Source organism: Centrocercus urophasianus, unplaced genomic scaffold, assembly GCF_019232065.1.
Source record: "Centrocercus urophasianus isolate 14NV4802_14NV808 unplaced genomic scaffold, USGS_Curo_1.0 seq_16, whole genome shotgun sequence".
Taxonomy (NCBI): domain Eukaryota; kingdom Metazoa; phylum Chordata; class Aves; order Galliformes; family Phasianidae; genus Centrocercus; species Centrocercus urophasianus.
In genome coordinates this window covers 34,046,421-34,073,341 of record NW_024884711.1, presented here as the reverse complement: position 1 = coordinate 34,073,341, position 26,921 = coordinate 34,046,421, and the positions used below count along the sequence as shown (strand labels likewise).

The following is a 26,921-nucleotide window of genomic DNA, read 5'->3' as shown; positions in this document are numbered from 1 at the left end:
ATTTAAAATCATTCCAGCATGCAGTCCATCTGGACATATTTAACTGTATTCTTTCAGAGGCATTAGAATAAGAGGTAATTTAGGACAGACATGGATGGAGTAGAGGAAGAAAGCTGAGGTTTGTTTTTGAAAGGAAGATGTTTGCATTTTTGTGTAGAGCTGGGGTGGGTGACTGGTTTGTGAGGATGGGTTTATTATGGTTGAGAACTGGGAAATTTTCCTGTTTCATCTGTAAGATGATGTTGTGTATTTACCCACATGCAGTGTGTGCTGACTGTCCCTCCACTCAGTTTGTAAGCTTTAGGCACTTCAAGTAAACTGACCTGACTTTAGAATTTGGCCTTAAGCAGTCAGATTTATTGGAGGCTTTCATCAGCTTCTCATCAGTATCTGACAAGCTGTAAGATATATGTATGTACATGTATGCTTTGAGGAGAGGGAAAAATGAGATTGACTGTCCTCAGTTAGAAACCATATTTATTCGTGTTTCAGATTAGAGCGTTTTTGTATGTTTGAGGGAATGGTAATTTGTGCTCAGAGCAAGGCTGGGTGTGGTTTGGTTTAGAGGTTTTTGTTGTTGTTGCCTTTTTTTCTTGCTAATGGATCTTACTTTTGGATTGAGTTTCCTCCAATATAAAAAGAATTGTTGCCTGTCTTTCCCCTGCTCTGTCAGTGTATCTCCTCTGTTATATTGTGGACTACTGAGATGCTCTTATATAATCACTAATTAGAGCCTTTCAAAAAAAGAAAGAAGGGAGGGCAGTTGGAAAGTAGGCTGTACAAGTAAGTTCACATAACTGTCAGCTGCGTGAAGATGTGAGCTTTTCCCATCAGCTGTAACTTTCAGAGTAGCTGATGTACAAAGATGCCCTGCTTCTGCCAGTGATGACATTGGAAATACACCTATTTTCTTTCATCTTGCTGGTATCTTTCACACAGTTTAGTCTACGTAGATGCAGACTCCTGGATTAAGCTACTGTCACTGATGCATTGAGTAAAATATGAACTACTGTGTTTTATTATTGCATTTTTTTGAAGTATGGAATAATGGTTTAAAAACAAAAAAAGTATTGTGTGTAGAATATAACTGATTGCAGAGCTGTAAATGTAATGTTTACTCATCCATATTTTCTAGGACTTTCTGCAAGAAGGAGAACCAACATCTGCCCGATGTGATGACTTGGCAGCACTGAAGAGTAAAGGCTGTCCTGAGCAAGATATAGAAAATCCTAGGGGTAGCAAGCGGATCCTTGAAGATAGAGAAGTAACAAATCGTAAGATAGGTGCTGCAGAGAAGCTGAAACCAGAGGCCATTACACAGATCCAGCCACAGAAATTAGTACTGCAACTAAGAGTAGGTAAGGACGGTTTCGTTCCAGTTCTTACATGATTTTCCTGCCACCACCACAACTGCACTTTGTGTATTGAATGTGTAGTCATTTTGTTTCAGAAATGATCACTGTTCAGGTTATATGAGTAATAGCAGAACTATTCAGGTTAACCCCAGGAGTTGAGGTACTTTGAATACTGACAGATTTTTATAAAAGATAAGGTAGTTTTTTATCTCTTGTTCCCAATAGATCTTCTGAGAAAACCGATACAGATGGTAAGTATGTCCGCTTAGTTCACTAGATGAATCAAAAAGATTAGATTCTCTTGTTTTCAGTAGTATGCAGTTGATTTTCTGCAGTGCCACTTCTTGAAATGGATGTGGAAGAGTGTGCAAAAGCGTGGAGAGATTGTGAGAGCACATCCTATTCCTTGAATTATTCCAGTTGTCCAAAGTCTGCGTGCCTGAGCTGAGTGGTTTTGCAGTGTGCAGCAAGATTTTCAGTTTGCTGTATAAAATAGGTTCCAGAAGCTAAAGAAGTGGACACAGAACTGAATTAATGAAAACAGAGCAGTTACGTACCATTTCAAACCCGTAAAGATTTTATTCAGATGGATAGCAGGAAACAAGTCCTGTAGTTCACACAGTGCTTGAACACAGTGGAGACTGTTCTTAAGGAGAGTTCCTAGGTGCTGTAAAGATGTCCAAAAAATACCTTGCGTTTACCTGGAAGAAGAGCCTACACATGGAGCTAGCTGCTTGTAGGGGGCTGCTGTAATAAATGCAAGGTGATCTGAGGCAGCTTAGCCTAATGAGAAGGAAAGAAAAGGAAGGAGCAGAAGTCCTCTTACAGTTTTGGTGTTTAGTTCTAATTATCCTTTCAGCTTCAAGAGGCTAAATTATCATCACCCTGTTGACACAGTGTTCAGCAGACACATGAGGGACCTGGGCAACCGAAACCTAATGACCCAAAAGCTCAGTGCTCAGTTTACAGGCAATTCCCTTGGTCACAAGTTCTCTGATTAGAGACTGTGCACACCCAGGGAATGTTTTCTGTGCTTTTAAGCAGTAGCTAAGGACTCTAAATTTTTTGTTTTGTTCTGCTTGTTTGTTTGTTTATTTGTTTAACAGAACATGCTGCATAGCTGCCAGATCCATGTGTTCATCTCCTTTACCCATCTTATTTTCCTAATATTAACCAAATATTTGCTAACCATTGAGCAGACTTAATCAGCAGCAGAATCCCTATTTAGTGACGAAGGGATGGGGTGGAAAAAAAGACTTCTAATTCCATTCCTTATTTCATATACAATAGGCAAGAGAATTGTTTTCCATTTAACTTGAGGGCAATTCTGTGCTGTCTTCCAACACCAGAGTGGGACATGTGCTACTGTTGGCAAAGCTCAGGGCCTGGGCTTCCAGTTGCAACAGACAGTAACAAATTGTCTCACTGCTATTTCTGTGTTCTCAGTCTATACTTGATGCGGAGTACCTTTAAATATTCTACCCAGAACTGTTGTGTTATAAACCTATTTTAACACTGTTATTCCTAAACTAAACCCTTAGAATTCCTGCAGTCATCTTGGATGCAAATAAATCTATGGAAATATGGAAAATTTATATTATTAGATCTTACAGGAACCCTGTTAAAATTATTGCAAGCATCAAGATTTAAAATTGCAGGAAGTAAGGAAAGCTCAATTTTTGTCAGGCTAGTATTTTCTGTGGGGAGATAAAATGACTTAGATGTGTGGTGTTGGGCATCTGAAAGAAATGCTCTGAATTTTTTTCACTGTAATTTCATGTTAATCATTTCAATTAACAGAAGAAAAAGATCACCATTAATTAGTTCAAAACCTCTATCAATATCTGTAAGACTTGACTTTAAGAGGCATTTTTCCTGCCAGTGTGCTATTTGTGGAATTTGTAATGGCTTCTGTTTGTTGTTTAATCTGCGAAACAGGGGAACCACAAACATTTTCATTGAAGTTTAAGAGAGCTGAAGATTACCCCATTGACCTTTATTATCTCATGGACCTCTCCTATTCTATGAAAGATGATTTAGAGAATGTGAAAAGCCTTGGAACAGCTCTAATGCGTGAGATGGAAAAAATAACCTCAGATTTTCGAATTGGTAAGAAAGATTTGTTATTAAAATGTTTCCTTCCTGACGTTCTTCACACAATTACGTATTGAGAGGGACTTTTTTAAAACCAGCAGTATTGTGACTGAATAGAATATGTTGAGAAATATGGAAATACGTGGTGGAGAAAGTAGAATGTAAACAAGTATGAGAAGCATTTCCAATGTCAGATCATCTATAATGAGTTTGCATTCTCTAAATAAGAGAGCTACATTCTTCAGCTCACAGAGTTTTTTTTCTTTTTTTTTTTCTTAGGATTTGGCTCTTTTGTGGAGAAAACTGTGATGCCGTATATAAGTACAACACCAGCCAAACTCAGAAATCCTTGTACAGGTGACCAGAACTGTACGAGTCCATTTAGCTATAAAAATGTGCTCAGTCTTACTAGTGAAGGAAATAAGTTCAATGAGCTAGTAGGTAAACAGCACATTTCTGGGAATCTGGATTCTCCTGAAGGTGGATTTGATGCAATAATGCAAGTTGCTGTTTGTGGGGTAAGCGTGTATTGGTTTTCTTAAAGTGAAATGTTCTAACTGTTGCTTTAGATGAAGTATAGCAATAATACAGCTTAGTGTTCATGGTGGCTGGCCTGATGTTTCGGTTTGTCCCACTTTTGCTAGCAATGTAAGGTATGCTGGGCAGGCTGCATGAATACATTGACTTGTTTTGTGTAGACATGTATAGAACGGATGAAACCAGCACATGTGAAGCACGTGGTCCCAGGTTGTGTTCACAGAAGATGAATGCATTCCAAAATTGATGTTTCTAAAGGTTTCTGTAAAAGAAAAGTCAAATTCTGCTCACAAGTGTATGGAGTTGTGAATTGGCAATTATGCTCCAATTATTTCATGTTATATGCTGCTTCTAGCTCAGGTTTCAGAGTAGCTCGATGAATTCCTACCAGCTTCTTAGACAGAAGTAGATCAGACAAGACTGTTGTATGTTTTTGGAGTTCTTATCCAGCTCACTGCTGCCTTTCATGTTTCCGATCTGACAGACAGTTCTATGTTCCTGTGCAATATGAACTCCCCAGAAGTGATACCTGAGGTTACTCTTTGTTACTGCACTGTTACGCTGTTCATCAGTGTAAGGTGTCAGCACTTCCTGAAGCAGTCCGGAGTCTTGTTTTAAAAGAGCACCTTTGGTGAAAATCCTGCAGCAAATGCTTTAGAGCACACAATTAAACATGAGCGCGTTTGAGTGAATTATGTAATTTTCAGGATGATCCCTTCATCGTGTGGCTTCTCCTAAGTTTATCATGCACTCTCTATTTTTATTATGCACTTAACTCTTCAACATTGGTCCATATTGCTAAAAAAAAAAAAAAAAAAAAAAAAAAAGTGGTACAAAATACCTGAACTGGTTGTTGTTTTTTTTCCCTAAGGACCAGATTGGATGGAGAAATGTTACAAGGCTATTGGTGTTCTCCACGGATGCTGGATTTCACTTTGCAGGGGATGGTAAACTTGGTGGAATTGTTTTACCAAATGATGGGAAATGTCACCTGGAAAATAATATGTACACAATGAGTCACTATTACGTAAGTCTTTACTTTGTCTTTAGGGAAATTAATATTCTTTGTGCTTAACTCAAAAAAAAAAAAAAAAGAATTCAATGAAGTGGCATATTTTCTGAACACTACATCTTACGGAATTTACTTTTGCCTCTCTATTAAATCAAATGATTTCTGCATGAGAAAAGCAAAACTGCAAGAGTTAATGTTGTAGTTGGAAAACTTCAGGAAATGTCAACTTTCATTTGTGGTGCTTAATAACTCTGCTCGTCCACTGGCAAACTCTGGTGCTGGCTCTATCCTGCTATTTCATATTTCCACTATTATTTGTGCTCAGAAGTATTTCTACTACTGCCCGGTTTTACATAGCGTCATACTTGGCTTCATTTACTTTGGGACCCAAATGATAGATTCACCTGTCTCTGTTCATGAGGGCTGGCTTTTCATTTCATTTCATTTCATTTTTAAGTCTGTTAGGCATTTTGAGTCATTTGAGCATGAGCTCTCACTGATTGAGTATGCTGCTCATAATTTTGCATTAATTGCTAATTGAGATTCTGTAGAATCCTAAGACTACTTGAAATCTTACAATACCGAATTTATGGTAAGTATGTTAGCAGCATGGCTGCTTTGGTTTATTGAGAGGTGAAGTAGGGGAAAGGTGAAAAGAAAAGCATTTACTGAACAGGATAAACACAGTAAGCTTTACCAAGTTTGCACGTTTATATGTTCCTAAATTTAAGATGGTGTTTCTCCAGTGACAACTTGCATTTATTCTGGAGTACCAGAAGTGGTTTTAATGGTATTGAGTCAGATACCTTTTCAAAATGTGTGGAAAAATATTGAAGGTAACTGTGAGAATATTGAAATTAGGAATTGGAGGATTTCAGTGTCAGGGTGTATGGCAGCATTTCTGTTGTCCCTTCCAAAACCGGCTCTCTTCCTGGGGCATGCGTGGAATCTTTTGGATGGATATTGGTTTGCAGGGGTGACTTTGATTTGGAGCTATAAGATAAGCTGGCTAGTTGAAAGTCTTATGAATGCTTCTAAAATTCTTTTGTATTTACAACATCAAAATATTAACAGTTATTTTCTCTTGAGCATCGTAACTTTGATTTGCTTTATTTATTTGTTTAATTTAAACAGGATTATCCCTCTATCGCTCATCTGGTACAGAAGCTTAGTGAGAACAATATTCAGACAATTTTTGCTGTTACTGAAGAGTTTCAGGCAGTTTATAAGGTAAGGATATATAATGCATTTTCAGGTCTCTGCACTTCTTTCCCCTGAAGAAACTGACAGCTAAGAGGCTGATTTAGATCTGGACTGAATTTATTAGAGCTGCTTGATAAGAAATTAGAACAAGTAGAGATAGAAGAAGTGATCACAGAGCCAGTATTTGGCTATTCATGCTTTTATTGTTAAGCTTTTCCCCTTTTCCCCACTTGTTCAAAGTGATGCTGTGTGTGTGCATCATTTACAAGGAGAAAATGGATCTTGTACTTCTTAAGAAAAGAATCCTCCTTGGCTTTCTTAAATAAGTAAAAGGGGGTGGAGAACATATTTGTAATGCTACCTTTTCTGAATGGTTTTACAGCAAAATAGCTTAGGAAAGCATAGCCACTTATGAAGGAACACAGTTTGTTCTTTGTGATCTGTTTGTTGTGATCATGTCTCCTCATGGTTAAAATTAACTGAACTGCTGCATACGATTATGAAATAGGAAATGATTGTGTGAAGGAGATGCATTTTTTTTCCTCCTTTCAAATTTTAATGGTTTTTTTTCTTCTGGAAATTGTAAGTTGTTTGCCTACCTCTACAAGTCTTGTGCTTCTTTTTTAAAATCATGAAGATTGGTGGCTAATTTTTGCAAGAAAATATCTTTACTTTATTCTGTTACAGTAACATGAATGCCTTTATTGCCAAAGTGCAGAAGAGAAAGGTGAATATTTGTTTATTCCAGCGGTTCTTGGTATGATCTCAAAAAGCTGACAACACTTCAGCTTTATTTTTTGAATAACGCACTGTCTCCACACACATCTACAGTGCAATTTATACTTGGATTGTTAGCAAGGCTGTAATTTTCCTTTTACTTTCGTAAATATTTACAGGAGCTGAAAAACCTGATACCAAAATCAGCAGTGGGAACATTGTCTTCCAATTCCAGCAATGTCATTCAGTTGATCATTGATGCATACAATGTAAGTTCAAATCTTGTTTGCATGGTATTTGTTTTCCTTGCTTCTAAGTTATGAATTTTTCCAAGGTGGATTTTAAATTTTTCTACAAAATAGGAGGTTAGTATTGTGAAGGATAAATATAACACAAACCTGTTTCTTTAGAGCCTTCAGGTTTTTACCTGTCTTTCTTCTGTTAAGAAAAGCAGAGGCCCCCTTTGCACTCTCTTGACTCCAAGAAAAATGTTTTCATCAACATCAGTGGCTCCTACATTTGGACCCAGAATATTTTCCTCATAGCTGTGCTGTACCAAGAGGCACCATTTCCCCCTTTGGAGCACGCAGTACAAACAAATGTCTCCCAATGCCCACATGTAGCAGGGCTGAGGTGTAATAAGGGGTTACCTGGCATGGCCATGAGCAGCTGTGAGCTGAGCTTTCTGGGCACCCCAGCACTGCCCAGCCCCAAGAGTGTCCCTCTGCTGGGCACAGGCAGACTCTACAGCATTTCCTGAGGGGTAGCATCATGCTTGGATTCTGTTGTGTTGGGAGCCAGAGACAGCTCATGTTCCCCCATGAGAGCCACTGGACACAACACACATCAGAACTGGGATCGACTCCCCAGAGCCTCTTCTGCTCGTTTTCCCGCACATCCTGCACTTCCAAGTGTATGGATGGCTCTGCATCAGTATGAGGGTCAGAGAGCTACCTTGCACACACTGTCCTGGATTTTTCCATCAAAATGCTTTTGCAACTCCATTCTAAGTTAGCTAATAACTACTGGTTTAGTCCCTTTCTTCAGAGGTGATCCTGGAAAACAGTAAGCTACCAAAAGGAGTGACAATCAGTTACAAATCATACTGCAAGAATGGAGTGAACGACACACAGGAAGATGGAAGAAAATGTTCCAACATTTCGATAGGAGATGAGGTAACCAACAATGCACGTCCTACTCTCAAATTTCACTTAAAATCTCTAGTGCTTAGTGTTTTCTTTACTTAGTACAAAGTTCCTTTTAATAATGTGAGACTTCATTGATTTTTGTTTGCAGGTTAGGTTTGAGATTAATGTAACAGCAAATGAATGTCCAAAGAAAGGACAAAATGAAACAATTAAAATTAAACCACTGGGATTCACTGAAGAAGTGGAAATCAATCTCCAGTTCATCTGTGATTGTCTGTGTCAAAGCGAAGGAGAACCGAATAGCCCTGCCTGCCACGACGGAAATGGGACGTTTGAATGTGGAGCATGCAGGTAGATAAACAGACAGCTTGTTCATCTTTGCAAGAGGGAAAATATGAGCTATAGCTTTGTTTGCTTAATTGAAGTTGATTTGAGTTTAATAGTTCTTCAGTGAAAGAACAAGAATTATTGTTATGGTCCTCTTTCCTGGAGGGCATTTTGACGTACCTCATGTCTGCAAATAATCTGTGCTAGAAGTCATTAGATTGATACTGTTGTACAAGTCAGAATTAGAATTTGGCCTTGATTTAATCCTTTAAAGGATATAGGCCTTAAGGCTTTATTTTATTTCCCACATTTAATTTTGAAGTCTGTGTTTATGGCAGAGAAAATTAATGATTACTTTGTGATATTTTTGCAAATATTGATACTGATTTAATTTTATCTTTCTAATGTAAAGTCTACTGATTTCAAGAGATTCAGAGGCTTTCTAGTTTGTGATAGGAGCTCCTACCCAGATTGGCACCAGTTACTTCAAAGAAGGGAAAAGTAAAGAGAGCAGCCTTTTATTTTGGATGACTTTTCCCCTCCTTGCTCCCTTTTCCTTGCTTTGTTTATAACTTTTGGGGGCCTTATTACAATATTTCTTGCAATTGCATTGTAAATGTCTGGGTATAGATCTAATCGTTTGTATAATTATGCTTTTGGAACTTCTGTTTTTTCCCATTGTACTGGATTTTCTGCAGTTAAATGCCAGCAGGAGAGTAGTTGGATATCAGCTTGGTAAGTCAGGGTTTAAGCCATTTTTTCCCAAGAAACCAACAGCAAAAATGAAAAGCATTTCTTGTTGGAAACCCTTGAGACATGAATGGTAAAAGTTGAATGCAAGTAAGTACTTCCCTAGGAAAATAGGATCCAGGACTTCAGGGAGCTGTACTAGATGGTTCCTGCTCAATAAACTGCATCTATAAATAAAAATATAAAAATGTTATAAATCTTGTTCTTAAAACTTTATGACTATTTATTAAAAATAATGAAAAAACTATTGACTTCTAGCTTATGGGATTTTGACTATAGGACAGTCTTCCTGGTGAGGCTGATGACAGTAGCTGATTGAGTGCTTGAAAGACTGAGTTGTGAGTAACTCCTTAATATTAAGTAAGCTGAGGAATAAGCTACTTCAGGCCGTATACAATAGATAAAGCGCTCAATTTTGCAGTTATTTTTTATGTTCTCTTTAAATATTGGAAGCAGCTTTTCCCATCCTTGTCTGTAAGCAGAGTTACTGAACTTAGTATCACTGTTACTAGAGTCCCTGCGGTTTGTCGCAAGGGTAAAACCTTCAGGTAAGAACAGCGTTTTTCTCTGGCAACAGCAGCAATTTTGTGATGAAAGCATTATTTCTGATTGTCTTTTTGACAGCAGTTTGTCAATAGCTGAACAAGAATAACCTCCATTTGTTGATCAGTGTTTTAGCCTCGACAGTGAGAATGCTGAATCCCAAAGGTCCCAGTTGAATTTGCTGGTGCTCAGCAGCTCTGAAGATCAGCTACTCCCCTGCCTAATTGCTGTTCTTGGGAGATTTCTTTCAGTGAAGTTTGACAGCAGCTACATCGAGCAGTTATTGTCACTTAAAAGTAGCTGCTGTTCTGTCACACCAGAGAGGGATTAATAGTGGTTATGTAGCAATCTAGCTAGGGGTGGTGACGCTTCTTCTTACCTGGAAAAAGTTATCAATGTAAGATCGTTTGCATCCAGCTAAATCCAGCAGCTTCAAGAGCTGCTTCATTTGCGAGAGAGGTGGATTTTGACATTTTCAGTTGTGTTCTTACTTTGCAGATGTAATGAAGGACGTATCGGAAGACTTTGTGAATGTAGTACAGATGAAGTAAATAGTGAGGATATGGATGCTTACTGCAGAAGGGAGAACAGTACAGAAATATGCAGCAACAATGGAGAGTGTATTTGTGGACAGTGTGTATGCAAGAAAAGAGAAAACACCAACGAAGTGTATTCTGGCAAATACTGTGAATGTGATAACTTCAACTGCGATCGATCAAACGGCTTGATTTGTGGAGGTGAGAAACTACTTCAGACTTCTCTGTAAGAAAACTGGCCAATAGTTTACAAATCTGTCAACTGTAGCCTGTAAAGTAGTTGTACTTAGCTTAAAAATACATAGCTACGTGATAACAGAGGCAACATGCAGTTTCAGTGGTTGAAAACACTCATCTATTAATAAAACAACTCTTTGCAGTCATGAGCATAGAGTGTGTTTATGCACATTTCATCTTCCTTGAATCACAGCTCCAAGAAGGATGTGAAGTGAATTTGGTTTCTGCTGTTTATTACAGAATTATGCTCGGATATTATAGTAAAGAATACTAAGACAACTGTCTTAATGTTATGAAGTTATATTGGCTCAGTGTAACCACTGCAGCAGTAAAAAGAGATAATGACCTCTCTTACAGCTTAGTGTTTGAATTGGTGCTTGACAAGATACCAGGGAGATGCTATCTTGAGACTATTCTAGAGGTGAGTGAAGCTTAGAATGTGCAAGACCCAGGGAGATGTCTTAAGTTCTTGAAACAAGATTCTAAATGGCAGTTGATTCTGGGATCAAAAGCAATTCAGAAAATCCTTTAGCACCTACGGTTTAATTTAATGTTGATGCACGTATTTTCACCCTTTAACTTCCTTAGGCTCCTTTATATGTGGTAGTGTTCAATGGGCATATAACTACTGCTTCAGTTTTGACTGTGATCCAGAAATAAAACAGAGAAGCCACTAAGAGTTAACTGAATTAAGAGAATACCTAGTCTGCCTGGTTCTTTCAGAGTATGCCTGTTGCTCATCAGCTGTCCAAAGGATAGGAGCAATGGTGGCGTTGTCCTAAGATACGTGGTGACAGATGAGCACTGAGCTAAACGCTTGATTTTCCATGGAGATGGAGAGATGTAGTCTTAGATCTTTCCATCCAAAATGCCCCATTGGGGATGGAAGTTGCAGCAGCTGAATGAGGTTTTAGGGAGCCAAAAGTCCTTCTTTTTTCTGTGACACAAGTCCAAGATCTTTTTAGATCTTACTTTATAGATTTATGTAAAGATAGGGTCAGAGACAGTAGTGATCAGTGCATCTACGAAATTTTCAGCCGAAGCAATACTGTGTTGCTCTCTGCCCATGAGTTACTGCCATGACCAGCTGTCCCAGATCTTGTTATTTCATTTATGAAAAGAAATCCAAATGTAGGAAATTGGGGAAAGGAGAGAAACCTCTGTAAGTAGAGTTTCTTTTAAGGAGTTAAATCTGTAGCTCTTTTGCTTCATTACTGTCTTCCTTTTTTGCCCACTGGGGTTCTCTTTTCCCTGTGTCTATCCTAAAGTGGCAAACATTTGTTTCTTACTGTCATAAACGTGTTTAACGTTAGACTTGATTACACTGAAATATCTTTTCAATGCACAGGAAATGGTATCTGCAAATGCAGAGTGTGCGAGTGTTTCCCCAACTTCACTGGCAGTGCTTGTGATTGTTCTCTGGATACCACTCCCTGCCTGGCAGCGAACAGACAGATTTGCAATGGAAGGGGAACCTGTGAATGTGGTACTTGTAATTGTACAGATCCCAAATTCCAAGGCCCCACATGTGAGATGTGTCAGACGTGCGTTGGTGTCTGTGCAGAGCACAAGTAAGTAACTAGAAAGGCAAATCCCAGCTTATGTTTGTTTGGTTCTGTGACACATACTGAATTTGAAAATGAGGCTCTTGATACTGTGCTCTGTCCTATCCTGAAATGTAGGAATATCATGTAATCCCTTTACATAATGGAAGTTGTTGGATGAGGATCAAGAAATACAACACAAACAGTATTTTGATTGATCACAAGTAGACTATTTATCTCTTAAATTCTTTCCCTGCTGTTTTTTTGTTACGCACTGGAATGTGTGTGTTGTTCAGTCGGTTTTATCCATTCAGATTGATTTGATTGACTTGGACAGGTTACAGCTTTATGTATGATTACCAACAGCCAACATTCTGTAGAGCTGAAGAAAGTGTAGGCCTAAAGCTGCAGGCTGTGAAGTCCCATCATCTTGGCCTTTTGAAATTCACGTAGCAAAAAATAAGCAGAAGTATGCTGCTGTTTCCAGAGGAGTTGAAATTTCAGCTGAGCACTTTTTAAAGACTTGTTTAATTTTAAGATGTTTAAAAAAAAAAAAAACTTATTGAAAGAACACCATCATGTGTTATTATTTAATAGATATTAATTATTCTTGACAGGCAAAAACTAAACCTTGATGTGTGAGGGCCAATGAAATTTGCATCTCTGTCTTAGGAGATCCAGGTTTTTGGAAGTGAAGGATTTTCTGCGTACAAACTGTTGAAATAAATTTATGATTGGTGGCTGTGCTGATTCCTGGCATTAAGGATTCTCTCAGCTGCTGTAAAATTCCTGAGCAGTCTGCTTTTTTTCGGTGATGTATTCAGAGTGATAACTTATCATAAAATTCCTCAGCCACTTTGTCCTTCTTAGCCCAGTACCTCAGATAGTGTTCTATTGTAAACCTTCTGTTCCTACCCTCGTCTGAGGGTGTTCCTTTTCCTGGTGGAAACGTTGAAAAAGTTGTAGATATCGTTCTTTTTAGACAGTTAGTTCTTAGGGTTGGTTGGTTGGTTTTTTTCCCTCCCTGTCCTTGAAGCTTGTGAGTCATTTAGTTAAACCAGCAATTTGGTAAAGCAGGTCTTTGTTAACCTAAAGGTACATCAGTGTTCTGACTGGTAAAAAGTCATCTTTTTTTTTTTTTTTTTTTTTTTTTCTCTCTCTTATGTCCACGTTGGGTTTTTTTTTTTCCTCTTTCTCCTTTATGTTTCTTTACATGAAATGCTAAAAAGCTTCTGTGAACATATGAGCAAGCATTGTTTCCGATCGTGTATTTCCGCAGGGATTGTGTTCAGTGCAGAGCTTTCGATAAGGGAGAAAAAAAGGAAACATGCTCTCAGGAATGCATGCATTTTAACATGACACGGGTAGAAAGTCGAGACAAATTGCCGCAGCCCGGCCAGCCCGATCCACTGTCTCACTGCAAAGAAAAGGACGTCGATGACTGCTGGTTCTACTTCACGTACTCTGTCAATTCAAATGGTGAAGCCAGTGTCCACGTGGTAGAGACACCAGGTATGAAACCTGATGTTGCCTTCTCTTCCTTCGCCTTAATTCTCACCGAAGTCGTATACTGTAAAGTAGCTCTGGTTGTTCTGCCTGAGTTGCATTCACAAACAGTATCTGTTAGCTGCGTGAGAGCTGCAGATATTCAGAACTGAAGTGGCATTTTAAAAATCTGAGTCTCTCTAGACCTGTTTTTTCTAAGCTTTGGGCTGACAGAAACAAGTTTGGTTTTTTGTTTGTCTGTTTTTTAAATCAGTCAGAGATGTAAGTTTGTTTTTCGTGCATTTCGTGTTTCTGTTTGGTGACTTTGGGCTTGTATTAACTGTCCTGCAGCAACTTGTAGGTATCTGAATTTTGCTTTATGGTTTTTGGCTTCTGTTTTCTTTCTGAGTAAAATAGTACTTCCAATTAAGAATGTTTTAAATTCTTTAGAAATGTTTTCTAAAGTATTGAAAGGAAGATCTTAAGCCCCATATTCTCTTAGGACAAGTCAACACCCATCCAGTATGTATGGAAACTGGCCTTTTCTTCCCATATAAATTTATGTTGCCTTAGATAAGAGTGGAACCAAGGCTTCTGAATAATTTGTATTCTGCAAGAGGATTTTGTATAATATGGGCACTAGAGCAAGTTCTGCCTGTCAGAGCTGGGTTTGGTGGAGCAGATGTTCACTCCTTACTCATTCCCAAAGAATCCCTGCCCTATCTCTTCCCACTTCTCACCCCTACAGCAGCATCTGCCAAGATTAGGAGTCCACAGTTTGTGGAATCGCTGTTCATATGGACATAGGAGTTCTCTTTGCTTGTGATACCTTCCGTTAGTGCCTTGAACTCTACAGAAGCCCTTCATCAGTTTGTGACTATTGAGAATTTTTCTTTAACAGGGTTAATTTCGAGGTTATTTTTGCCCATTAGTTCCTGCATTTTTCAACTATGTTCTTACTATGAAACATTCCTTTATTTTGAAGGTGTGCAATATTTTTATCCAAAGATGTGGATTTTTTACCTTCAGCTGAGACCAATTCCCAAGATGAGAAAATATCCTGAAAACATTGTCCCATAGAAGCAAAGTGTTAATTGCTAAATACTTAGAAATAAGTAATAGAGCTAATCTGAGATAAAAAAGAGGAACACTGTTCCCTTATAATGCTGTCTATAGAGGCCGCTGACTGACTAACCAGACATTTGTCCCTCTAGCACCATCTTTGAGTTAGAGCTCCTGTGTGTTTAAAATACAGTTACTAGTTACTGTGTCCGAGTTCTCTAAATGAATAGCTTGAGAGGTTACCAGTCTGTTGATTTCATCTTCAGAATAGTGATTATTCTGTTGCTAAGATTAAACAAAAAGATAGAAGGACAAATACCTGGAACATTCCAAAGATGTGCTGTTCCAAAATTCTGTAATTTGACATGAAAGTAGTATTAGCATTCCTCAGATATTTAAAATAATGGCTTCAGTACAAAATGAACATTTTTAACAGCATCTGAACATCATTACCACTTTGTATAGTCATGCTTCTCTGGTTTTTGTACCCTAGAATGCCCCAGTGGCCCTGACATCATACCCATTGTAGCTGGCGTGGTTGCTGGAATTGTTCTTATTGGACTTGCATTGTTATTGATTTGGAAACTACTAATGATTATTCATGACAGAAGAGAATTTGCTAAATTTGAAAAGGAGAAGATGAATGCCAAGTGGGATACGGTAAGCTGGGAGGCTTTTATCTCTATAACAGCTATGGTAGTTGGTGAGGAATAGATTTCTTTTGTTCACATGCCCTTCATGTTTCCAATTTGTTTCTCCTTAGGACAGGAATTTCTCCCAGTTCCTCCTTTTTGTTTCAGATTGTTTTTCCGTAGGGCAGGAATACACAAGTATCCTTATTTTCAGCTGACTTGAAACAAGTGTAATTTGTTATTAATAAAAGTAAATAAATAAATAAAACAGACCTCTTCAAGAAGTACATCTTGACTTAGAAAAGTGAGTAGTAACTTCAGTTGGAATAAAATTCCAGAGAGAAAAAGTGATGGTGACAGAACAGTTCAGCAAGAGATTTTGTTAACAGAGCAGTGGCTGCTACTGGTTTGGTGAAACCTCAGCGTCTTGACAACAAAAAAAAAGTCAGAAACATAAGCCTTTGGTCTGTAGGCTTAGGCATGCTTTTGGGTTTCTGCTTTTGGGAAAATGCAGGCATCTGCTAGTTCCCATGTGCACTGGATGAGAAGAATTTTTTTTTAAATCTCTTAATAAACCTTTTTATTTAAGAAAATGAGTTAGTTCTACATTGGGAAAAATGTTACTAACGCTTTTCTTTACATAAATGTAGCATGATTTTTTTGGGTGGTACTTGAGAATGTTACTTTTTTTCCTGTTGAATTATTTGAAATTGACCATTTCTTTTACTTCAGCAAGAAAACCCAATATACAAGAGTCCTATTAACAATTTCAAGAACCCAAACTATGGACGTAAAGCTGGTCTCTAAGTCTCAGTTTGTATCTTCTTTCATTTTCTTCCTTTTGTTTCCTTTGCATGTCACTTCAAACTCACTGTGTGTCACAGTCAGTTTATCACAGTTTGAGTCTTGCACAGTTTATCTACTGCTGCTTTGGTTGTGGGGTTTTAAAGAATGCAATTTGAAAATCTAACTTGTTTTGACAGAAGGTTTGCTTTCTTACTAATACCACCAGTACTGGCTTACAAAACTATTCTACAAGTGATTTATTTTCATGAACTACTTGTGGATAAATAAGTGGGTATATAACAGAACAGTAGATAGGATTTATGAAGCTTTCTGGATTGTAAAGAAAAACAGAAGTTCAGGGAAGAATTTATCTTCTACTCCCTCAAATCAACAGTAAGTTTGCTTGAAGCTGGTATGTTTTCAAACCTAGTTTAGATGTTCCTGAGATATCCCAGCTTGTCAATATCACCGCTTTTTGTTTTTTGGTTTTTTATTTTTATTATTATTATTATTAGAATAAGTCTGGAAACAGCCTCACAGAGTGGCTTTGTAACTGCTTTGGCTTATCAACATAGAACTGTCCCATATTTGTAGTGTGAAATGCATATTCTTTGCTGCTTTGGTAACTAAATATGCACCTAGTTTGTTCAATTCCTATTTCTGTTATAACTGGTAGTATCAGCCCTTGTAGCTTAGTCAGTTTAGGGCCCTCCTTTGAAAAGAAATTCACACAAGAGCAGAACATTTCTTGTCCCCTCTGGATGTATTTTTCCTCAGTTTCTGAGTCCTCTTAAACTTTGTGAGAATCCCTAATTTCTGTTTGGAACTGCTAACTTCAGTTCTCTACATACCCAACAAGAAACAGCAGCACCCCAAACAGCAAGATGGTAAACCAGAAGTGACAGATAACCTACACAGGCTTTGCTCTTGCACTTTCCTGAGTGCTTTAGGGTGTCTCCTCCTTCCCTGGGACACCCAGTTGCTGGTGAAGGATGTGGGGATGATAGTGAGGCAGTGGGTGTCAGATGAATGTTGAGGGATAAGAAATATGGAATAAAGGGAGGAGGAAGTAGAATCTGAGAAAGTAGGGAAGGCAGTGCATCCCTATAAATATCAAAGGGTTCGGGAGCCAGTGGAAGAGAAGGAGCTATCTGTAATTTTGTTCTTTCTGCTATCTCCCTTTCTCGGCATTGCACTTAAAAGATTTTGTAAAGAGAAAATGAGGGGAGAAAATCGGAATAGAAAGTATTTAAGTTCTTGCCTGTGCTCACCATGACAGCATTTCCAAATACTTTGCCTAGCATTCTGAGTTCTAGCTTCATAAATGTACTTGCCTTTTCTCTTTACAATCATTTCACTTTTCAGTGTATCCCAAATTGGTGGTAAAAAACGTTTGTTATGCTTGCCACACCAACCACGTTCACCTTCCTTCCATTTTTCCATCTCTGCGCTTTTTTGGAGAGGAAATTGAGTTGTTGCTCCTTTCTAACATTTCATGCAATCCATCTGTTTGAGTCTCCATTACCATCTTTTGTGCTGTTCACTGAGTTGTGTGTGTTCTGTTGCTTGCAGAACAAGCATGTAACAAACCGTGTGGTGTGTAACTTCCATTCTTTGGTCTCATTCTCTGCTCTGTGACTCTCCCAGGATATGATGTCCTCAGTGTTGCCATTTCTCCTCAAAATTTACTTACTGCTAAAAGCTTTCCCCTCCTTCCTTTGTTCATGGAAAGATTGAATTCTGCCTTTTTGTTTCACTCCCTTGTGAAGATAAAAAGGAATATGACAGTGTGTGGGTCTTCATGTATGATTTTATTTTTGCTCGTATTCATAGAAATAGCTGAACTCTGGAGAGAGAGAAAGGGAGGCATTTTCTGTTTTATCAAGCACCAGGAAAGCATTGGCGCAGTAGGTTGGCCTTAGGAAGAAAAAGGAGAAAATCCTCCTTTTCCCAATAACAGAGATTTTCTGAGGGTCTAAAATGGCCATTAACAGTATTTTAATAGTATGCTAGTGGTTTTCTTCACCAGTCACAGCGTGATGCCCTTTGCCATCTGCATTGCCCCTCAAGCGTGGCCCTTGCTTCACCCTCTGATTCAATTGCTGTATTTGCAGATTGACAGATGCCTGTCTTACATGACTGTAAAATAATAAACAGCAGTCATGTTGTAGAACATCATTATGAATTATAGTAAAACAAGTAAAAATATTTATGAGAGCTGAAAATAGTAAGAACCAGCTCTTGAGTACTATATGTGGGGAAGTTTAAGTATTCTGGGCAGCAGTTCCTTAGAGTGACTTAGGACTTCAACCATTAGTAATGTAGGTACTCCAGGTGACTGTTGAAACAGTAAATCCACGGAGAAGAATCCTGTGTTGTAAGCTCATCTTCATTCAACACTGGGCTAAACTGTTTACCTCTGAACAGCCCAGTCTAGTTAAAAATGAGTACTGTTATAAGAATGTGGCACTTATTCTCTGCTAAAGGTACTTTTATAAATATCTCTATCTTTATTCCAATGTACTTCACCATATTTTGTATATAGTTATTGTTTGTTGGTTTTTACTGTTCCATCTTGTTGTTGCATAAGTGTGCATGATGTTTTCATTTGTAAGGGCTCATGGCAGAAGCTTTTTTCCTCATGTCGCATGCTTAAATCAATGCATTTTCTGCATTGGCATAAAGAAAATGGGTTTACTTAAAGAGCAGTAGCATTTGTCTAAGCAAGTTTGGTGTACCATATTCTAGTCACCAGTTAAAAGTGCAGAGCGCTGCTAACCTCTGAAAGTTTGCTCTGTGTCCCAGCTGTGAAAGGGCCCAGGTGGGGTGAGGGTTGTGTTAGACTAGTGGGTGTTCATTTGCTACCTCCATCTCAGTTCTAATGAACAGCTCTAGCTCGATCTCTCTAAGCCGGGGCTCAGATGCAGTGTCTGAGTGCAGCTGGCGAGGCCAGTGCTGTCAGTGCCTGCTTCATGGAAGTATTTGGGTACCTCTGTTCTGGTTAAAGGCAGTAGAGCCACATAAGCTGCTCAGCTGATGAAGTGTAAGGTTGAGCTGAACAGTTTTGGCTGTGCTGACTGAATCTCCATTATTTGTAATGGGACCTGGGACACTTCAGCTGACAGGAGGAGGCACCTTGTTAAGTGCCTTATCCTGTGACCTAAATTTCACTGTGCATTTCCGAGAGTTCTTGCAAACACAAATGCAAGTATGCAGCAAGACAGGACAGCGTTTCACTTTATTCGTAAAATCAGCATTGTGCTAAAGAAAGAGCACTTATACTTCATATCATTACTTCTCTTGAAAAAGCATTAGACTTACTGCATTTTGAACTGATTCCAAATTCAAATTAATTATAGCAACTACACCCTGCAAATTTCCAAGCATTACTGCTAAATTTTGGACTGACAACTGACTGAAGTTCTCTCTCTTTTGTAAGTAAAAAATGCAAACTTACACCTCACTGTATGTGAGCGTTGAAGGTTGAAAGCGTGGTGCAACAAATGTTATACCATGCCTTGCTCTGTAAAAGCTCTGTGTGTATTTTCTAGTCTGCATATGATACAGCCTATTAAGCTTACAGATTTTCTCTGCATTTTACATTTTACTTTTTTTAGGGGGGGGAGAAGTCTGTGTTAAAACTTATCTAGAAAACAGTCAACATAACGTTGCCAAGCATTTAAACATGATGAAAGCTCTCATCCCTCGCAATTGGATTCTTTTCTGCCTTCCAGTTTCATCTGCATGTTACTACTGTGAAATCTTAGCATAAAAATATTCTGCAGGGGGTGAGCAAGAAATGTTGCCCTGGTAATTTATCTGGCTGAGAGTTAGCTGCAGCACTATTTCCATGATAAATACTTTTCCTCCACCCCCTCATCTCTTTGTGAACTAATAGAGGACAGGTTTTTAAATAAGAGAGCATTGCCTGGGATCTGATTGAAAAGTCTTGCCATTACTGAGTTTAGCCTACACTGGACCCCTAGTTGCAGCTTCACCTCAAACCAGATGATGCTGACTCCCCTCTTGAGGAGCTAGCAAAGAATACAGATTTAAGGAAAAAGACACTGTGTAGCAGTCCAGTTTCTGGAGCTGAGAGATTAGGTTTGGTGACAGCCGTGGCAATACTGGATGTGCCTTTCTGTTCCTTGCATGGAGAAAAGGCTACTTTAAGGAGAAATACTCTTTGTTGGAGAAGAACTGCGACGAAGGCAGAACTCCATCTAAATGGCCTTGCCCCAGCAGCAGCCACTGTTGCTTGGGTGCATCAGTCAGCTTGTCCTTTACTGGGTCTTGCACACAGAAGGTAACAGAATTTCCCAGGAGCGGTTATAGAAGTTTCAGCCCAAGTAGTTTTTTCCTCACCTCGTCACTTTGTGGCACATCCTGTGGTATTTGTAGTTGATGTTTCAGCTTTGTAACCCTAAAAAAAAAAACAAAAAAAAAACAGACGTCTAATCTCTATAAATCACGTACGTTTATAGGTGCTTCACGTTCCTCACAAATGAAATGTCGTTCAGAGCAGCATCTCATGGCATGATGCGACCCATTTTTATGTATGAATATTAATCGCTTGATTTTGACACTTTATGCCATTTGATCTCAAGTGCTGTGTATAAAACAGTAAAAATCTACTTGAAAATCTGCTTTATTAAAGCAATAAGTCTCCACCAGACACAATTTGTTCCACACCAAAAGCCAGACTATCAAAGATGAAAGAAAAAAGATGATATCCAGAAGTGGGGGACAGGGGGTAGAAGCAGGATTTCCTTTGATTGACTGTAGGAAAAAAAAATTAACCTGAAATATTTTAAATGCTATGTAATTGAATAGCGTAGAATTGAATTATGGTGTAATAAGACATCTTAGTTGAGAAGAATTTCAAAGGGAGAGATACTCCCGAACTGCTGATGAAGACCAGATATGGTTCTGGCCAGAGCTGTACTTAGGCTGACATCTGCTCTGTGCAGAACTTGCTCAGGAATTATTTGTACATGCACAGAAGAGTTTGATGATGGTAAACCACATTTATTTAGCTTGCAGCTCAGCTGTGGTAAGAGCACAGAACAGGAGATCTAGCCTGTGCTGGCAGAATTCCTGCAATAGCCTTTCCTCTAATGAGATTCATCTCTTCATTTAGAGTTTAAGCTGTTCATCCTAGGTGTACAAGGATGTGCCTTAAATGGAGTAAGACTTACTAAGATAAACGCGTTTGCGTCACGGCAGCCATCTTTGAGATTTAACTGCGCATTTTGTACGTACCAGGAGAGAGGAGGGAGCCTACAGGAATAGAAAGAGAATTACAAGTGCTGATGTTCAACACTGAATATTGAATATGTATTGTTAAGATGGTACAAGCCTTTTGTCTGTGTTTCAAGAATTCAATTATAACATGAAATAAGCTATTCAATGTTAATTCTAGCAGGATGTGGTCATTGAACAGTCTTAGTTTCAAATGATATTGTTTGCAACTCTGTTCTTTAAAAACCCTATTGGGCTCCAGACTTGAGCTGACTGCTCAGCCTGAGATAGGAGCGTATGAGGTTCAGCAGCTTTAAAAGAAATCTGTGACATCAGCTGAGTAGGATCGTGCCTAACGCTTTGCTTTGTTAGCTGAGCATGCCTTTAAGTTGCTAGAGGGAAAACTAGCTTTACTTAAGCTGTTTGTGTACAAACAAAACATTGAGTAATTTCTTAAACTAATGTTCATTCTTGTTAAAAACGCTGCTTTTTTCACATCTCTGAATGTTAATGCAAATATTTTTCTTTTTCTAGGGTGAAAATCCTATTTACAAGAGTGCAGTGACAACTGTGGTCAATCCTAAATATGAGGGAAAATGAACACTGCTTGTATAACTTCACAACACTGTATGCAGCATAGCAATTTTTGTAGTCACAGTAAGATAGATTTAGGGCAAACTGCAGTGATTTTACTAATTCATTACATATAGGTTTGTTTTCCTGTTCAGGTTTTGAGAATGTACCATATGTAATTTTTTTTATGTTTATTTTTAATTTCTTTTGCAAATAAAAATCAGTGCCAGGGGTCTGACAAAAAAACAAAAACTTGAGACTGTGTAGCCTAGTCAGCTAAGGTCACATGGTGCCTTTTTGACCTTTTCCACTCCCGTGCTGTGAATCTAGATCTTCTAGGGTGTGCTAGTGCTTTGACAAGACTGGGAGGGAACTGGTTAAAGCAATCAGCATGAGGGCTCTGCCTAGCCATTTAGCGTTACAATTTGTAGCTTTACAGGGAAATCAGGGCTTGAGTTTGCAGATTATTGAAACTCATGTAGCATGGAGCTGGTGAATTACGGGACTTCTGCTTGCTAGACATATGATTAAGTAGATGGTAAGTTGAGTGAGTTGGAAATGAGCAGTGTAAAAGGTGGAAAAAGTGTGAGCATGCTTATTTTTAATTTTGTGATTGCTTATTGTCAGGGTATGGTTAAGATGAAAGGGTTTGAAAAGAATTCTAAGAAGGAAAAACATAGCTTTAAAACACGTGCCATTACTGAAAAGTTGCTGACTGGTAACTTGCTTCGTTTTTCTTTGTAAATTCAAGCCCTGGTTGGGCAGTATCATGAAGTGCTTTACCAAGACATCCTCAAAACACATAAGGGCCTTACATCACACTGTGTCTTTCTTGTTAATGTTTCTTTAGTCTGGTGCTTTGTCACACTCCTAATCTTTTTAACCTATTTGGTTGCGATTCTTTGTAATATTTTTGTATCAACACAGGAGTTTTTTTTCTTTCTGGGCAGTCTTAGCTGTAAATTTGCCTTTGCCCCGTAGCTAAGATTGCATAGTTTGTCATGTGACAAGTCACACATTGTTGCCATGTGCCATGTATATTTGCCTTTGACCATTCAAACTGCATTACAGTCATATCCTTGTTTTAAGTGCCTTTTTATTTTAACAGATGTTCACTTTTTACAGTGCTATTACTGAAGTTATTTATTAAATAAAAGTACCTTAAAATACTTGCATGTTGTCTCTTTATCTTGTAGAAGTAGATCTCATTTAGAACAAAAAGAAAAAGGAAAAAGAGAACTGTCTGATTGGGCAAGAGATAATAAAAATTGTAGTAATATAATGCATGTTATTTGGATCAAATCTGAGAAGAGGTGAGATAAAGCTGATCTTTAAGGTAAAAGGTAAGGTAAAAGAAGTTAGATGTACCAAGTGCACGAAGGCCAGGGTGCAGCACAGTGCTTATCACATAGAATGACAACTGATGTGAAGCCACAGCTTGTGTGCTAAAGGATTTCCGTAATTTAGGGCTGTTCTACCACACTACCACTGTTTGGTTGATATTGTTTCACGACACACAGAAAATGACAAAAATAACGCATTGTTTTTAAGAAAAGAAAAGCTGATGAACGGGGCTCTGTTTTAAAAGTTGCTTTCACTGTTTTCGGGCTGAGGGCAGAAGCAGCCCAGTTTCCCTGCGATGTGTGTGGCTGAAGTGCCTCTCCCTTAGAGAGGCAGCTGGAGGTAGGAGCCAATTATCGGGCGGCCCTGGTTGTGTAAAGCCAGCAATTGGCAGGATTGTGTTGATGTTGGTGTCTTCAAGCGGTTCAGTCCGCACCCACAGCCGGAGCGGCACGTGCTCATGTGGCACTGATGGAGAGAGTGGAGGTGCGAGGTGCAAGGGACAGCGGCTGGGTAGACCGAGTGTCGGGGACGAGCGCTGTGTTCCTGTCCGTATTTCCCACTTCATTCTGCTTAGCCAGGAAAGGGAAGAGAGATGAGGCCGTTGGTTCTGTCTGTATTTCTGCGTGCTGGTTTTGGTGATGCTTTGTGTGTGTTTATGCGTGCAGTGTGTGCGTGTTCTCTGCATGTGCACACTTGGCAGGGAGTGTGCACTTAGGCTCACTATTAGTTGGGCCCGTGGACATGGAGCTGCAGCAACCTCGCTTCCCTTGGGCTGCTGGAGTTGGCAACAGGTATGTTTTTGCTGGGTGGTGCAAGTGAGAGCAAAGTCAAGATCGGAAGAAGCAGTAGTTGAGCCTGCTATCATTTGTAACAAAATCCACAGTACTGCTCTGAATTGCTTCTTGCTTTGTGAATGCTCTCTCTTGTATTGCCATTCCAAATAGCACATAAACAGTCTGAGAGTGGCGTTTAGTCTGACCGAAAATAAGGAAGAAGCGAATGCTGCACTGTATGTACAATTTGTGTCATTTGATCTATACCCACTTTACAGAACTGCAGTTCAACTCTGGTCTCAAGGGATGAGATTTTATTTTGCATATGTGAATACTTGTCTTCATTCTGCTTTGGTCATTTCCCCAACGAAAATGAATTTCTATAGCACCTTAACACCAAAATTAAGTGTATAAATCATGAAAAAAAATGTACTTTTATTATCTCCTTTTCCAACACTGCCCCTCCAAATGTATGTTTAAGTCCTGCAAAACAGAGATTAACTTTTCACTTGTATCACAATGCAACTGATTATTATTCCAGTCTCTGGATCACATTATCCTATTTTCCCATCTGAAATGCTGCAAATAGCAAAAAGGAATTATGGTCAGATGTAGGACTGGGAATGGCCCCAATGAAAACACTTTAACTGGAGGCCACTGTAAGTCATTAAATAGTATGAACCACTTAGCTCTGTTATGATGCAGCTGAGTAACACGGGGAGAAGGCTGCATCAAGAAGAGCTGTGTGAGAACAAGCTCTAGGCCTCTTGAGAAGTTCTCTTGTTCTGGGAGCTGTGAATGCCTTCAGGCCCTTGCCTGAGCTGTATTGTAGGCATTCCTTCACCTGCCACCAGTGTCACTGATCTTGACCTGCTGACTTGGTTTCAGGCCTTGATTTTGGACTTGCTTTGCCATTACAGATTTGTCTGACAACCACTGGACTGCTGGCTGAAGCTGATTGCTCTCACCAGCCCTGATTCTGCCCAGGAGCTCGACTCCACCTCAGATCATTTCTCATCGTTTTAGACGTGTCTTGTGACTTGTTCAGTGATCCTGATAGCCATTACCAGACTGACTGCTCGCCTTGCTCACCTACTGCTGGGCTGTGTTCCCCTGTGAAGACACTGCCCTCGATGGTCTTACTGCCATCGTTATCTCCTGGATGGCCTTACCGTGTGGATTAGTCTACCCTTGCTGTGCCCTGGCACCTATTTCCACTGTTCTTCTCGTATGTTTTCTTCTTGCCTTCTTCCTATTTTTGATGCCATTGACTTTTCTTGCCTTCCTGACACTTTGTACTCACTAGGCTTAAAGATGGCTTTTGTTGTTCCAGCTCATTTCAAGACTCTTTTAGGTTTCATGAGTCTTTTTACTGTTTTCCCACTCTCCTTATTCCCCAGGGCAGCGTCCATAGCCTTTTGCTCATCTTACATGCTGTATTTTCTCTATGCAATTTCATCAGCTGACACATCTCAGTTATTGTCTATGTATTACATATTAGTCATTATGATGACTAATAAATCAAACTCAGCATCACTAATTGTTCATGTAATATTCCCCCCTCTGCCCTTCTCTTGAATTATGTCATTTCAAGGTGTTACCAGCTTTAAGAAGGTTTGTGAAAAAGAGCGATTTTTCTTTCAAAAAATGTCTGCATCTCTTTACTTTCCAGAAAAGTCTGGATACTCGGGTACTTCATTTCAGTGTAGTTTCATAGTTTTCCTTCACATTATTTTTAAAGAAAAAGAAAAAAGGGGGGAAAAAAGGAGCAAAAACCTACTATTTTGGAATCCTACTGTTTCCTCTTTTCAACATCTCTAGATTTCTTTTTTCATTTATCTCCAATGCCTCAACTCAATATCACAGAATCACAGAATGGTTTGGATTGGAAGGGACCTTGATGATCATTTAGTTCCACGTCCAGCTGTCTGTCCATCAGGACTCCCAAGTCCTTCTTGTTGGGTCTTCTCTCAAAGAGTCCATCTCTCAGTCTGCATTCATGTTTAGAATTGCCCCAACCTTAGTGCAGCACCCTGCACTTTGTCTTACTAAACCTCACTAGTTTCTCACGGGCCCACTTTTCAAGTCTGTTCAGGTCCCTCTGGATGGCATCCCTTCCTGCTGTACTGACTGCACCACTCAGCAGACTTGCTCAGGGCGTGCTCAGTCCCAGTTTCAGATGAAGAGCACTGGTCTCAAGGCAGACCTTTTGGGGATGCTGCTCATGACCAGCTTCCAGCTGGGTGCAGACCTATTAACAACCCTCACACTACAACCATCCAGCCAGTTCTTTAACACTGAAGACTCCGCCCTTCAAATCCATCTGGCAGTGCCAGTGTGACTGGCAATGAAAACTGAGCAAAGAACTCATGAAGTACCTCAGTCTTCTCCACATTCAAGGAGGCCAGTTTTCCCTTTTCGTTTATCAGAAGGGTGTGCCCTCCTTTGCTTGTCTCTTGTGACCAGTGTACCTGAAGAAACCGTTCTTGTTTCCCTGTTCAGTCAAACATGAGGCTTTTCTACTGTCTTTATGAAAGGCTATAGAAAGAAACTCTTGAAAACTCTTCATTTGTTAGTGAGCCTTTGCCATGATGCTGTCCCATCCAAATTCTTCCACTAGCTCTCAGTTCTCTTTGAAACCATTCATGTTTTTCAGAGCTCATGTGACATGAATCTACTTCTTATGTAATATATATGTATAAATATAGTCAAAGCTTGCACTAGGTAGTCTACCTACTTACCAAATTGAAGAAATACCTGAGCTGATCATAAATTAGCCATGTATCACAAGAAGTCAACTAACACTTGCCAAGTACCACCATCAGTAGACTCATTTTAGAATCTGTGTTGAATGCAAAAGGCCATTTAGCAAGCACAAGATAAAGCTCACCACTGTGAGTGTACAAAGAAGTTGTCTCCTGTTATTGTTTCTGTTACATTTAGAAGACAGAAATATGTATCTGGGGGAAAAAAATAAAGAAGATTAGAAGGATTAAAACTTAGTAGTATTATTTGTGAGAAA

At 39.1% G+C, this 26,921-nt stretch overlaps 1 protein-coding gene across 3 annotated transcripts in view; it reads left to right on the top strand.

Moving 5' to 3' along the window:
• The window catches only part of ITGB1 (integrin subunit beta 1), a 41,729-nt gene extending 18,778 nt beyond the window's left edge, over nt 1–22,951 (top strand). For 2 of the 3 annotated variants that reach the window (XM_042816918.1, XM_042816916.1), the window contains exons 4-17: nt 1,136–1,358; nt 3,294–3,464; nt 3,729–3,967; nt 4,858–5,013; nt 6,133–6,228; nt 7,098–7,187; nt 7,953–8,093; nt 8,215–8,417; nt 10,185–10,423; nt 11,808–12,030; nt 13,283–13,515; nt 15,044–15,210; nt 15,915–15,995; nt 21,744–22,951. In XM_042816918.1, the coding sequence (XP_042672852.1) occupies nt 1,136–1,358; nt 3,294–3,464; nt 3,729–3,967; nt 4,858–5,013; nt 6,133–6,228; nt 7,098–7,187; nt 7,953–8,093; nt 8,215–8,417; nt 10,185–10,423; nt 11,808–12,030; nt 13,283–13,515; nt 15,044–15,210; nt 15,915–15,989 (2,256 nt within the window). In that variant the 3' untranslated portion in view covers nt 15,990–15,995; nt 21,744–22,951. The remainder of the gene's footprint in view (nt 1–1,135; nt 1,359–3,293; nt 3,465–3,728; nt 3,968–4,857; nt 5,014–6,132; nt 6,229–7,097; nt 7,188–7,952; nt 8,094–8,214; nt 8,418–10,184; nt 10,424–11,807; nt 12,031–13,282; nt 13,516–15,043; nt 15,211–15,914; nt 15,996–21,743) is intronic. The other variant, XM_042816917.1, reaches the window with a different exon arrangement.
• The last annotated feature ends 3,970 nt before the right edge of the window (nt 22,952–26,921 follow it).